This window comes from Podarcis raffonei, chromosome 3, assembly GCF_027172205.1.
Source record: "Podarcis raffonei isolate rPodRaf1 chromosome 3, rPodRaf1.pri, whole genome shotgun sequence".
In the NCBI taxonomy this organism is placed as follows: Eukaryota; Metazoa; Chordata; class Lepidosauria; order Squamata; family Lacertidae; genus Podarcis; species Podarcis raffonei.
This window is the reverse complement of record NC_070604.1, coordinates 31,248,371-31,262,428: the sequence shown is the minus strand read 5'-3', so window position 1 is coordinate 31,262,428 and position 14,058 is coordinate 31,248,371. Positions and strand designations below refer to the sequence as shown.

Sequence of the window (14,058 nt, the reverse complement as noted above, 5' to 3'; positions counted from 1 at the left end):
AAAGTATTAGTATTTAAAAGTAGGAAAAATGTTCCTAAAATAACTTGCTTTTATTGTTGGTTATTTATTAAAAGCCAATAATGTCTACAATTTTATCTCTCATGGTCAAGAATTAGGTGTGTTTTGGATTCCATTTATTTCAAAAAGTTTAACAGGGCTGAGAATTCATTTCCTGAGAAACTGATAGTCATCAGGTAGTTGACATCAATGTTCATGAGCTATGTGATGCTAGTGTGTGTGGTTTTTTTTAAAAAAAAGCAAGCAAATGATCAGTGATGACAATACAACAATAATTAGCTTTGGTTAGTGGAATTTGTGAGAGAGCTGGAAGAGTTCTTCATTTTGGTTGGTTAGCAATTTCATTAAACACCTCAGAGTTATAAATAAGAAAATCTAGCATGTGCTCGTATTTTTCTGTTTGAAATGGAAGGTTCATAGCATCAATGTGTGTATGTTTGTGTACACACACTTGAGACTTTTCACTTGACATCCTTTCCAAGTGATTGCGCCCTCACCAAATCTGTAAATAACACAACACTGAATGAGTCTCAAAAAGTAACAGGTCATCTTAATTTCCAAGTGGTGAAGAGTGTTGTTGTTGTTTTGAATTGTAGTTTAGCCAGTCAATCTCATTTCTTACAAGACAAGCAGAAAAAATAAACAATTTGAATTGTTTATTTTTCTGCTTGCCTTGTAAGAAATGAGACTGACGGAGTAAACTAAAGAGGCAAAACATTCCTAAATAAAGCTATCATTTTACAGACTCCATCAGCTTTACCTTGTCACAGAAGACTTTAATCTGGCAGTAAGCTCTGTGGACTGGCTTGTTGCTCCTGTTGTTGTAGCTGTAGGTGTCAATCTGAAGATTCAGAGGAAGCCCTTTGACACCTTTCTGAGATGAGAAGTCTGTGCTGAGGCAGTTTACGGCAATGAAGACCTGCAAACAAACCAGGAAAACCCATTCTCATCAAAAGCAGCCCCAAGGAACTTTTATCGTCTTTTTTCTGCTGCAGCAAGAAAATTCATCAGTACTGTATTCAGCCACAAACCACAGGATATATCATGCAGATGGCCCACTAGTGTGAAGTCCAACAAAGTCTAACAGAATAATCCTATGCATTATTGGGATGCAAAATCTATGGACATCACGGCCAGTTACGTGCATCCAGATTTGCAGACCCTCCAAGTGTCCCTATTTTCCAGGGATAGTCCTGGATTTATAGAAGCCGTCCGTGTGTCTGATCTGATCCCGGAATGTCCTACTTTTGCTTAGGGTGATTTTCATCAGAGTGTATGGAGCTATGGGACCCTCAAGCAAAGGAGATAAGTAACTAGACAACCTTTAGAAGACAACTGAAGGCAGCCCTGTATAGGGAAGTTTTTTAAGGTTGAATGTTTTACTATGTTTTTATATGAGGGACGTGGGTGGCGCTGTGGGTTAAACCACAGAGCCTAGGACTTGCCGATCAGAAGGTCGGTGGTTCGAATCCCCGCGACGGGGTGAGCTCCTGTCGCTCGGCCCCTGCTCCTGCCAACCTAGCAGTTCGAAAGCACATCAAAGTGCAAGTAGATAAATAGGTACCGCTCCAGCGGGAAGGTAAACGGCGTTTCCATGCACTGATCTGGTTCACCAGAAGTGGCTTAATCATGCTGGCCACATGACCCAGAAGCTGTACGCCGGCTCCCTCAGCCAATAAAGCAAGATGAGCGCCGCAACCCCAGAGTCGGTCACGACTGGACCTAATGGTCAGGGGTCCCCTTTACCTTTACCTTATATGTTTTTATATATGATGGAAGCCACATGATTCAACGCTACGCCCTTGATTTCGCTCCTGAGTTCCAGATGTGGTCAGCACATCTTAACTTCAACAGTGGCAAATGTGAACCCATTGCCAGGATTAGTTCCTTAACGCGGATAGACATCCGTATCTCTATCTGGAACCATTAGCTGTTACACACAACTACAGCAGAGCAAGGAATACATGTACAAAAAAAGAAACCCCAATCAGATCTTTTGCTCAGAAGAAACGTTCTGCAGAATTTCGGTATGCCTTTCCTTTAAAAAAAGGCATATTTATGTATATTTGTTGGAGAGAAGAAAAGGCAACCTGAAATACCTGTTCTGCTGGTTGCCAAATGTTATTTCACTCTGTACCCTCGAGGGGTTTAGAACCACCATTTGAGACCCACAACTTTCACACATTAACTGTGGGTTGATATGACATGAACTTAATAGCTCAGCATTACAACTGCTTCCTCGCTTGGAATGCCCTTGCCCAACCAAGACCAGAGTCAGAGAAGTGACACTGCTCCAATAGTAAGCAGTAAAATAATTTGATTTGCTGCACCTCTTACCTAAAGGCTGGTTTTCTTCAAAGCAAGGCGAAAATCAAAACTGATCAGCGGTGAATGACTGACCCCTAGTGGAAATAACAATAGCTGCTGCAATTCTAAAAGGCGTTCTCTTCCTAACGATGGGCGATGATAATCATGCTCAAAGCGAGCCACTGAAAACAGTAGACTTAATTCCATCCATTTCAGTGGGTCTACTAAGTAGTAACCCACGAAAAATGCTAGGGAACCCCAAAAGGAGCAGGCCTCCAGTGAGAAATTACATTGCAGTACTGTTTTTCTAGAAAAAGAGGTGTCAGAGCTCACCATGAACTTCCCCCTTGTTCTCTTAGAATGACAATGGTGCATCCTGCTGGACAAAAAAGCCCTGTGTCATTTGTCCAAAAGCTAAGTTTTGAGGCACATCCTCAGTTGACCTCATTTCTGTGTTAAGAGTGGAAAGAACTCACTTATGACTTGAACCCTACAAAAGCACCAGATAGATTTGACGTCAGGGCTTCCAGAAGGCAAATGTGCCTGCCTGTGGCCTAAGTACATTATCTGAGGTAATTTTCTAGACCAATGGATGGGAACAACACAGAGAGAGAGAGCCAGAAGTTTCTCCCTTGTTTCCAGAGGTAGTTCCCACCCCAAATGGATTTCTAACCAGTTATCTTTGACAACTCTAATCAGACCTGATCTACATGCAGGTTTCATTTTAATTAGCAACTGCTATCAATGTAACACCTTTAATGAACGTGACACCTTACTGTCTAATGAGCTCGCTAGCTTTCATGCAAGCTGTTCTTTTAAAAGCTGGTTTTGCTTATCAAAGCTTTTACTCATGCTCAAGAGGAAGTCAAATGTACAGCTAGGTAATATTTCCTTCAACAATGGCTTAGAAATTTTTGCAGCTGGCAGTGACAATGTGCTGACAGTTTTTTTATTTAATTTAAGCAGTAAGATGTCAGCAAACACTAGAACTCAGGGGTCATCCAAGAAAATGAATCAGCTGTAGATTCAGGAGAGACAAATGGAAATCTCTCTTATGTGGGTCAAATTTATGGGTCAGGTGCCTTTCAAAGAGAATTTAGACCTACTTTCTCATGAATTCGGCTTACCAGCAGTTACTAACTACAATAGCAAAATAGAACCTCCATCTTGTAAGGCAGTATACCTTAGAATACCAGATGCTGAGGACAAATAGGCTGATGCTTCCATGCCCTGCTTATAGGGGCTTCCTGGACTTATTTGACTAGCTGTCATCTTTGCAACACAAAGGGAGGAGTTGTTTTCTGTACTTGAAACTCTGGACTGAGCCTGCTTGCATGTGTCATAACAGAACACCTTATATCCATGATCTGGAAAAGCACCATCCTTCTGATGAGGAAGTTTTGTGTGTTTAATTAGAACTCTTAACCCAATTACATTCTGTTTCCTGATGTGAGAACAGGGAAGAACTGCTATGGGAAAGCAGCCTAGCTGCTGCGTCTGTTTCCTGAGGTAGTCCTTGAACTGAGGTGGGCTGGAGGCAGATGACTCATTAATGAAATCCACAAGCTTATCGCCAACCTCCCCAAATTTTAGCTCAGTCAGGCTCTCCCTAAAAGCATGAACTAAGGAGACAAGCGCAGAAGGTAAGGAAGGGGCCTAGAGAAAAAAGCAGCTCTCTCTTTTTTAACATCTGTTTGGATTATACAATCCAATGCCGGTCATTAGTGTTGGGTTGGGTGTTCACCAGTGTGCGGATGATACCCAGTTCTACCTCTCCTTTAAATCGGTACCAGTGAAGGCAGTGAAGGTCCTGTGTCTGGAAGTGACTGGAGGATGGATGGCGGCTAACAGATTGAGGTTGAATCCTGACAAGACAGAAGTACTGTTTTTGGGAGATGGGGGCGGGCAGGTGTGGGGGACTCCTTGGTCCTCAATGGGTTACCTGTGCCCCTGAAGGACCAGGTGCACAGCCTGGGAATCATATTGGACTCACAGTTGTCCATGGAGGTGCAGGTCAATTCTGTGTCCAGGGCAGCTGTCTACCAGCTCCACCCGGTACGTAGCCTGAGACCCTACCTGACCGCAGACTGTCTCTCACCAGAGTGGTGCATGCTTTGGTTATCTCCTGCTTGGACTACTGCAATGCGCTCTACATGGGGCTACCTTTGAAGGTGACCTGGAAACTACAACTAATCCAGAATGCAGCAGCTAGACTGGTGACTGGGGGTGGTTGTCAAGACCATATAACACTGGTCCTGGAAGACCCACATTGGCTCCCAGTACATTTCTGAGCACAATTTGAAGTGTTGGTGTTAACCTTTAAGGCCCTAAATTGCCTCAGCCCAGTATACCTGAAGGAGCGTCTCCACTCCCATCGCTCAGCCTGGACACTGAGGTCCTCCTCTGAGGGTCTTCTGGCGACTCCCTCACTGCGAGAAGCAAAGTTACAGGGAACCAGGCAGAGGGCCTTCACAGCAGTGGCACCCTTCCTTCAGATGTCAAGGAGGTAAAGAACTATACAACTTGTAGAAGACATCTGAAGGCAGCCCTGTGTGGGGAAGTTTTTAACGTTTGATGCTTTATTATGTTTTATATATTCTGTAAACCGCCCAGAGTGGCTGGGGAAATCTAGCCAGATGGGCTGGATATCAATAGTAAGTTTATTATTATTATGAAGCAAGCCCATTGAAATAAGTGGACCTACATTTGTCATTTCAAAGGGTCTACTCAAAGTACAGCTAACCCTTTCTATGCCTGCATGAAGATAAATAAGTAAGAACCTTCTTATTAAAAACACCTCATCTCAGCTGTTGTTTAAGATTGCTGCTTTTCTGCTTCTCCAAAAACTAAAGACAACATTCGGCTGGGATCATAAGCTGCCAAAATGACATATTGTTCTCTGAATCTGTGTCTTAAAGGAAAAGGAGGGCAAGTGACTGCACCAGATACTTCCCCACCCAAGAACTGCCAGAAGAAAGAAATATACAGCCGCAAAAGTTGTTGGACATCTTCAGCCTGTAGAGCAAGATTCCTCTTCTGACAGCCATTCTCCTTTTTCAGAGGGCACTTCTGCATTCTTGGCTACATTAGAGTTTAGTGTGCGTGTTGTTTTTGAGCAGGATTCTCTATGTAAATTTTAAGGAGGCAGCAGCGACTTACAGATGGGCTTCTATTAGAGCATGCATCTACATGATTTGAGCCCTTCCAATACAGATATAGCAGAGAAGTAATGGGGTACCTGTTTTGTTGTACACAAAGTGACTCTTACATGAACAAAGAAATGCTCGGTGCACAACGTAGCATTCATATGTGCATATAGGGCATTGTCCTCCACAGAAGGAAGAAACAGAAGTCCCTGCATGTGCAAGGCTTCTCATTCTTAGGTCTCGCAGCATTACTGGCTATCAAAGATACCACCCTCCAGTATTAACACTTCAAAATATACCTCAGCAAACTGTGCATTGCTGCCATGATGTTTATGCATATGCATTTATAGCGCAAGTGTGGGCTAAATATAGATTTGCAGTAAATTCAAGCATCCATGTCCAACTAAGATTCAATCTCTAGAGCAGGGAGGGGGAACCTGCAACCTGCGACAGGCTATTGGATCCAGTTCACCTAAACCCCAGCCAGAATGGTCAGTGGTCAAAGATGATGGGAATTGCAGTCCAAAAACATCTGGAGAGCCACAGGTTCCCCTTCCCTGATGTAAACACTCTGGAGAAAAAGCTGAAGAATAAAAACTCCAGTAACTCACAATGACATTTTAGCAAGTACAAAAGGGGGGACCTTCCAGACACAGGAACCAAGAAATGGGGATTGTTGTTCCCTGCACACCACGGGGGAAGAATAGTACCTGCCACACAGACCGAATTTAAGTGCCCTCAACCATTCATAGTGCTAGATTAGCATGCCACATATTTGGCTATAGATCACAGAATCATAGAGTTGGAAGGGACAACCCCCTGCAAGGCATGAATCTTTTGCCCAATGTGGGGCTCAAACCCACAACCCCAAGATTAAGAGTCTCATGCTCTCCTGCTTGAGCTATCCTGGCTGATTAATGGGTGCAGTCCCTTAGAAATGCTTTCTTCTGCCACACTGATGATAAGGATCAATAGTCTGTAAGTTTGAATGAACTGACAAGACGAGAATAGATTTGTCATCTCATCATGTACGATTTATATAATTTGCTTAAAATTGTTCTTAACGTGGTATTTTAAATTGTTCTGACCCACCCTGGGCGATTTATTAATTAATTGATAACATTAGGAAAGGCTTGATTTGTAAAATTCACACCGCATCATACCGGGGCACATATTTTACAACTTAGCAAATGCAAGATCGAGTGACACCGAACCAGGTGGTGCAATCCAACCTGCGGGAAAGGCTGGCAAAAACAAAATGGCAGGCAGGCAGTTTCCAGGTAAGGCAAATGAACCAACCATAGTATGGCTTACAAAGACACAATTGTCCAGAACAAGTGGCGGTTGCAGTGACTGGCAATTAGCTGCCCTAATCATAGAACAATAGATTTGTAGAGTTGGAAGAGATCCCAAAGATAATCTAGTCCAACTGCCTGCAATACAGGACTCTCCACCTGGAGGGCACCAGGTTCTTCATCCTTGCCGTAAGTCTAATCTGCCTAGGTTGAGGATTCAGTGATGGTGATGACAGAAAATGCAGTAGAAAGTAGATGTGGTGCTAGAGGACTGCTTCATTGGTTCCCCTGAGAGGCCAGCTCCATCAGGCCATTCCTTCCCTCAAGCGTCACCCAGCAGCAACCACACCATTGGCTCTTTGGGGAGACCAGCTCCATCTAGCTCCTCCCCTCCTTGAACTCTTTCCATTCCAGCTGGCAGGGGTGCCAACTTGGATAAAATATTTGGGGGGACTCAGGTAAGCCCTGCCTCACATAATCGATCACAAGACGCAGTGCAAGCATACCATTTGAATGGCAATGCCCATCAACTGGAAAGGGGGCATTGTCATTCAAGTGGCAAAGAGACCTCAGCCCCTCAAAAAATTTATGGGGGGCAAAGAGACCTCAGCCCCTAGGAGCTGGCTCCTATGCCAGCTGGAAATTATACACTGCACCTAAGAATGTTTCCTTTTTCCTCCTCGTTCATTTCTCCCTTGTTTTTTGTGAATTTAAGATTGTAAGCCTGAGTTGGCAAGAGGTGTCTTGATTTTATGAAGCTTATTTGACTAAAGAATGGAGTAAACGCACTGTGGATAAGCAGCGAAAGTGGCGTTCCTGAAACACTGTGAAGAAGAATCAGATGTTACGCCACAATCCAAACCACATCCAATCAGAAGCAAGTCCTACTGAATCCAGCGAGGCTTACTCTCAGGTAAGTGGGGTTAAGACTGCAACTGCAGTCAAAGCAATTAATAATGCAAGGCAGGATTTGAAGCTACAGTCAAAGGAGGGGGGAAAAAGCTGAGGCTGCAATCTTACTCACTCTTACCTGGAATGAGCCCCAGAAACAGAGAACTTAAAGGGGAAGCATGGAGAGGATTGTACTGCTGGTGTCAATGCTACACTCCCTCTCATTACAAATGCCATTAAAGCTTGATTGACTCATCCACATGCCTCCCATTTAGTTTCATCCTCACCAAACTGGTATCTCAAGACAGGCAAAACCTGCGGCAACACCTTCCTTTAAAGTGCCACATGACTAAAAGCTTCATTAAGAAGGCATCACTGTGGCTACATGCAACACTCACAGCCCAGGAAAATGAGAAATGACCTACTACTCTTATTAACCTAATAAATTAACATCATGCAAAACACAAAAAACACCTGGGGGTCAAATTGCAGGAAGCAGCACACCTTCTTCAGGGAACAAGTTAAACAAAAACATAAAATCCCACAACTAGAACAAAGGGAGCTCATAGATTTCATTTCAGCATAAAGCTACTTTTGTTTGGTTTATCTTTGGGAAGTCCTTCGGGGAGAGGGATTCCTTTAAATAAACTTTTACTTCGAGAACAGACCCAAACATCTTCTGGTTGCACACTGAGCAGAATAACAACAAAGTTAGTATTTTATTTACATGGCATTTTAAGGTTTTCAAAATTCTTCACCACAAATTCTCATAGTAATGCTTACACCAGGAATCAGGAACTTGTAGTGATGTGGAATACAACTTCCATTATCCCTGACCATTTGTCATGCTTGCTGGGGATCTGATGGAAGTTGAATTCCAACAACATCTGGAGGGAAACAGGTTCCCACCTCTGGAAGGTAGGCCAGCATTATTATTCCATATACAGATTTATTTGGAGGTGGGGCTGAAGCCGAGGGAAAAGAGGCTTGCCGAATGCCACATGACAAAGTTCATAAGCATGGCAAGACTCGAACCAGGGAAGATCGTGTCTCACATCTTGTGGGAAATTGCAGTGAAACATAACTATGCATGAGTGCTAGTTGGTGCATGAAGGGGTTAAGATCATAGAGCTGTGTTCCTAGACATAGCTAGGTCATGCCCCCTCTTCTCCAGTGAGGGAGACTGCAAGACCCGAGCTTAGAGCACGTGTTTGAAGCTATCATTCTGTATTTTCTACCTCAGAGTATTCAGCTTGTGTTCTCCCTGCTGCTGCTTGGATAAATGCATGAAATCTGACCTTTGGAATGTTTTGTAAGTAAAGCATTTTAAACTTACTTAACTGTGTGTGGTCTGTTTGTTGCAAGAAGGGTAGAAGGAGGGGAGCACTTTGCAAGCATACTAAATGGGATATGCAAAAGGTTTAACAGACCGCATTCTTAGCACTTCACTGTGCTGCTTGACTTTGTGAGTTTATTAGATTGCAATGGCCTGATGCCCCTCCACACACTTTGAATAAAAGTACGATCAGTAACTGACAGTGGAGTTGCTGTGTCATTGTGCCTTTTGCTGTCTTATCTGCTTGCCCTTTATATTTTTGCCAGAAGCAACTGAAAGGGAGTCTGTGCAAAGTTAGCATGTGCTCTCCTCCCTATACGGTGAGTGGCAATATCCAAACAGATAGCAAGGGCAACAGGAAAGAGAGCCCTAACAGCTCATTCTCAGAGTGAATGGAGGAAAATGAAGAAATGAAGCTTCATTGCACACATGGCCCAGCCAACAAGGAATATGCAAAACCGATTCATAGAACCCTCCTCTTTGCCCTCAACTTCTAACTTGGTTCACTGCAGAGGTGGCGTAGAAAGGGGACATCACTGGCTTGCTAAGGGTGAAATAAAAAGGGATTAAGTTTCCGGCTGGTTATGAGCAGGCTCTTCCCTTGCCTGACATTTAGCAGTTGGCATTGATGCTGACACTGCCAGGTTTCCTCTACTGTGAGCCCAAAGGGTGTCATAGGGGAAGAGGAAGGAGTCACAGTGCTGACTGGCTTCCATGTCTATTTATACCTGGTTTGCCTCAATACAAGCTTTGGACACAGGAAAACACACTCTCATTTCACCCTAGTTCGCTTATCCTTCCTTGAGCCACCCCAACCTTAATTTCCAACTGATTCACATCATACTTCATCTTTCTGTTCCCAAACTAGTTCCCACATTTTCTGTTTCTTGGGGATGGGGGTGGAAATCATCGGACATTCATGTAGTTCTGAGTAAACTGAATGAAGTTTATCATAATTATATAACCCTGATCTGTACTGCTGGTTCATAAAAAACATTTAATGCAAAAAAAAGTCACCATCAATATCCACATGGCAATAAATGTTGTAGGGGTTCCGTACAGTACTGCACCACACAAGGCCTTTGTCAAAAAAGAAAAAGAAAGAAAGGAAAAGCAAGTCAAATGAACCATGCAATAAAAATTGTTGAAATTGGCTAAGCCTCCTCCCGATAAGATCAGAGCAGTGGGAAAGAATTGCTGCTCTGTCTACAAGTAATCTGATCAAGAACCACCATCAAATACATTCACACAGAAAAGGGGGGGGGGAGAGATAAATAAATTAGGAAGCATAGCAATCCAGAATGTATATAGGTCATTTTTACATCGCAATCATTGTTGATTTTACTAGGTCAGTATAAAACAAAAAAGGGGGGGAGGGTTAAAAAAAGAAAAAATAACTACAGGATAATGATTTTCTGAAATATGCAACTACACTTAAGAAGAAAGCCCAAAAGAAAACAGGGAACTAATGAATCTACCCCGTCAGGCCTGCAAGCTGCATGGGAAAACTAAAGTATAGCCATTCCAATACAACAATCCTATATCCACTTACTTGGGGGTAAGTCACACAGAACACAATGAGATTTACTCATTTCTACTCATGAGTAGACATGAATAGGAATGCACTATAAGATACAGTAGTCCTTGGTCACTCACTTCCCAAACCCTAAATCTGCTTACAAATACTGACCATGCTCAGGAACTGGCAAACATCACCTAGCTACCTGTCCTTACTCCTAGATGTGTATCTATACACCCTCTACTGTCTCCCTGTTTCCCCAGTGGTTTGCAAAAAACCCAGGACATCAATTTAGAATATGCAAATTGAGTAGGTTCGGATAAAACATCTGCACATATGCAACCAACATGCAAAAAAGAATCCAGAAGTTGTCTGATGCATAATTTTGATGTTGCTGGTTCAAAACGTAGCAGCTTCCCTTTCAGAATCTGCCCAGTGACTTGGATGATCTCAAGGTGAGTGACTTGGCCATGATGTGTCAGTTTGCTTGTCCTTTTAAGGGGCAGGGTAGTGTGGACAATACCACCCACTTTAGCACGAGGACCACGAGGATACACTTGAATGACTGGGCTACTTTGCAAGATGCAGAGATGAAGCAGCATACTGAATGGAGCTATTGTCACCTGCGGAAATGTGCTTCTATGGCTGCCAGTGCCCCAAAGAGTTAGTTCGCCAAAGGATTATAGCGTTTTAGATTCTCAGGTTGGTAACCGATACCAACTTCACGAAGTAATGCCATTTTAGGCATCAGGTGCTGAAACACTGCCATTGGAAGGGTTGGAAGGATAAACACATCAGGGTTACATGGTGAAAGGGGAATATTTATTTTGCAATAAAAGGTTTGGAACAAATTCTACTGCCCGTCCCCGAATCACTGCCTCCTCTTGCTCACAAATCCTTCCTTTAAAGAGTCCACTGCCCAATTCAACCGTGAAAGCCTGTCCCATTTCCTCCCTTCTGAATGGTTGCCTAGATCACCCAGACTAGCTAGAGCAGGCACCCCCAAACTCAACCCTCCAGATGTTTTGGGACTACAATTCCCATCATCCCTGACCACTGGCCCTGTTAGCTAGGGATGATGGGAGTTGTAGTCCCAAAACATCTGGAGGGCCGAGTTTGGGGGTGCCTGTGCTAGAGAAAGGACAAACAGCTTCATCTCTCTGATGTGTTGGGGGCGGACACCAAAATGCGAGACAGCTGGGCCAGACCAAGACCATTTTGTTGCCTAATATGAAGGACAATATGACACCCTTGCATTCCACAAGTGGACCAGATTTGCATCTGAATCTTATTTCCACATTAGGGACAGAAGAGTGTTCTCCTAAGAGGAGGTTAGCTGGCTGGCTTACAAGGCTGTGTTGTACACATTTAAAACACATGACTTTCCCAAGGGAATACTGGGAACTGTAGTTCGTTACAAGGTGCTGGGAATTACAGCTCTGTGAGAGGTAAACTACAGTTCCCAGGATTGTTTAGAAGAAGCCACATCCGATCTGCTTTAAATGTGTGGGTGTGTATGAAGTCCACAGCCCTGTCCAATATTTTGCCAATGCTGCACATACACAAACCTCCACAGCCTGAGGTGAGTTCACCTCACGCCGCTAAATGGCAGAGCCAGCCTAGGTTGGGGAGGGGGGACAGGGAATAGAGAGGTTGAGGAGAGGGGTCCCTACAATCTCCACAGAGATGCTCTCAGGTGCCAGTAAAGACCAAAACTCTCCACATTCTTCAGTATGACCCACAATGGATTAATCTAAGCTATTACTATCGGAGTCCCATGTGGAGTTCTCTTCGGTCAACATGAGGCTGTTACGATGTCATGGCTGCAAATGGCCGCAGTTAAACACAGCCCTAGTTTCCACACACACTTGCAGGGAGGGGCAAGACAGAGGATAAAAGGGATGTAATAACTTGATGTGACACTTTCCCCTGCATGTTCCAAGTGTTTTGCTTGCGTTATCTCAATAACCCTTACGACAAGCCCTGTAAAGTAGGCCAGTATCATTACAGTGGTACCTCGGGTTACATACGCTTCAGGTTACAGACTCCGCTAACCCAGAAACAGTACCTCGGGTTAAGAACTTTGCTTCAGGATGAGAACAGAAATCTTGCTCCAGCGGTGCGGCAGCAGCAGGAGGCCCCATTAGCTAAAGTGGTGCTTCAGGTTAAGGACAGTTTCAGGTTAAGAACGGACCTCCGGAACGAATTAAGTGCGTAACCAGAGGTACCACTGTATTCTTACATTACAGATGGAAGGGAGGGGAGATGAGGCTCAGATCCCACTGGGGAATTCAAGGGGACACAGAGATTTCAAACGGGGTCTTCCAGGTTATGGCTAAACCATTCCAACACCCTTACTAGAAAAGAACTCCTATTTCTGAATAACCCTTTTTGCTTTTAAATGGTTGTCAAATCTTTAAATACTTTTTTTTGTATGGCTTTGTTAATGTTGTAAACCACTTTGATGTGTCAATCCCCAAAGCTGCATCTCCATATATTGTTTGGCCAGCATGGCCAGTGGTCAAAGGTGGTGAGGGGGTGCAGTAAATATGGAAAATGTAGTCCATGCTATCCAACATGTCTGGATGTTTCTGACCTAGCAGAGCCCCCTCCTTTGACCCTTTCCTGGTCGTCATCTTCTCTGGCGATCACTCGTAGCAGAATAAGATTGCCTTCCATGAACACAGTCCTAATGGTGTGTCTGTGACGTCAAATTCTGGATCCACACATCCTTCCACAGTGGGGATATGGGTTTCCAGGCGGGAGCTGATCATGGTTTAGGGTTTGCTAAACTTGCCTTCCTCTTAGCTCGTTTCTACCTTTCATCCTGAGTTTGTGCTTCTTCAAAGTTCAAGACACCTTTGGTAAAGGCTATCTTCCAATTGGAACGCTCGCAGGTCAGTGTTTCCCAATTTTCCATGCTTATTCTGATTATTATTTTTTTAAGATTAGCCTTGAGAGCATCTTTAAACTTTAAACTGGTACCACTGGCTAAGTTTGCAAAAGGGAAGGGAGCACATCTGTTCATTGTCTTCATTGGAGCTTCAATTCTAAATAGGCCTCAATTTGCCATTACCTCAGAACTATGGGATAATTATTCTAAAATTATTTCAAATAATTCTAAGACCATGGCATGAAAGTTGCCTTGTGTCAGGGCAAAAGCAAGCTTGTCAGCTCAGCCTACAAGTGGCTTTGCATACTCTTTGAAGGCTTAGCAATGAAACTGAGGAGGTTGCCCACCAGACTTAACTGCATCGCACCACAATATGAAGCGGAAAACTTTCCCAATGCGATATGTCCATTATACAAGCCTTCACCCCCCCCCCCGTGCTGGTTGGAGCTGATGGGAGTTGTAGTACCAGGCACCTGAAGGCTGCATTGTGCTGTTTAGTGACCTCTGCATAGCGAAGGGGGACTAAGAAGGTGACTAGTAAATCTGACACAAAATGACACTTTGACAGAAGAGATGGGCCGTTTGCAGAGGATTGCAAGTTGCAGCCTGCAAACACACCTCTGTTTAAACTTAGGTGGCTGAAAGACGTCTGT

General features: G+C 43.8%; 1 protein-coding gene across 5 annotated transcripts in view; it reads right to left on the bottom strand.

The window, feature by feature from the left end:
• GRHL1 (grainyhead like transcription factor 1) overlaps positions 1–14,058 on the bottom strand; it is a 61,769-nt gene that overhangs the window by 16,647 nt on the left and 31,064 nt on the right. For all 5 annotated transcript variants that reach the window (XM_053380965.1, XM_053380967.1, XM_053380963.1 and 2 more), the window contains exon 9: positions 779–937. In XM_053380965.1, the coding sequence (XP_053236940.1) occupies positions 779–937 (159 nt within the window). The remainder of the gene's footprint in view (positions 1–778; positions 938–14,058) is intronic.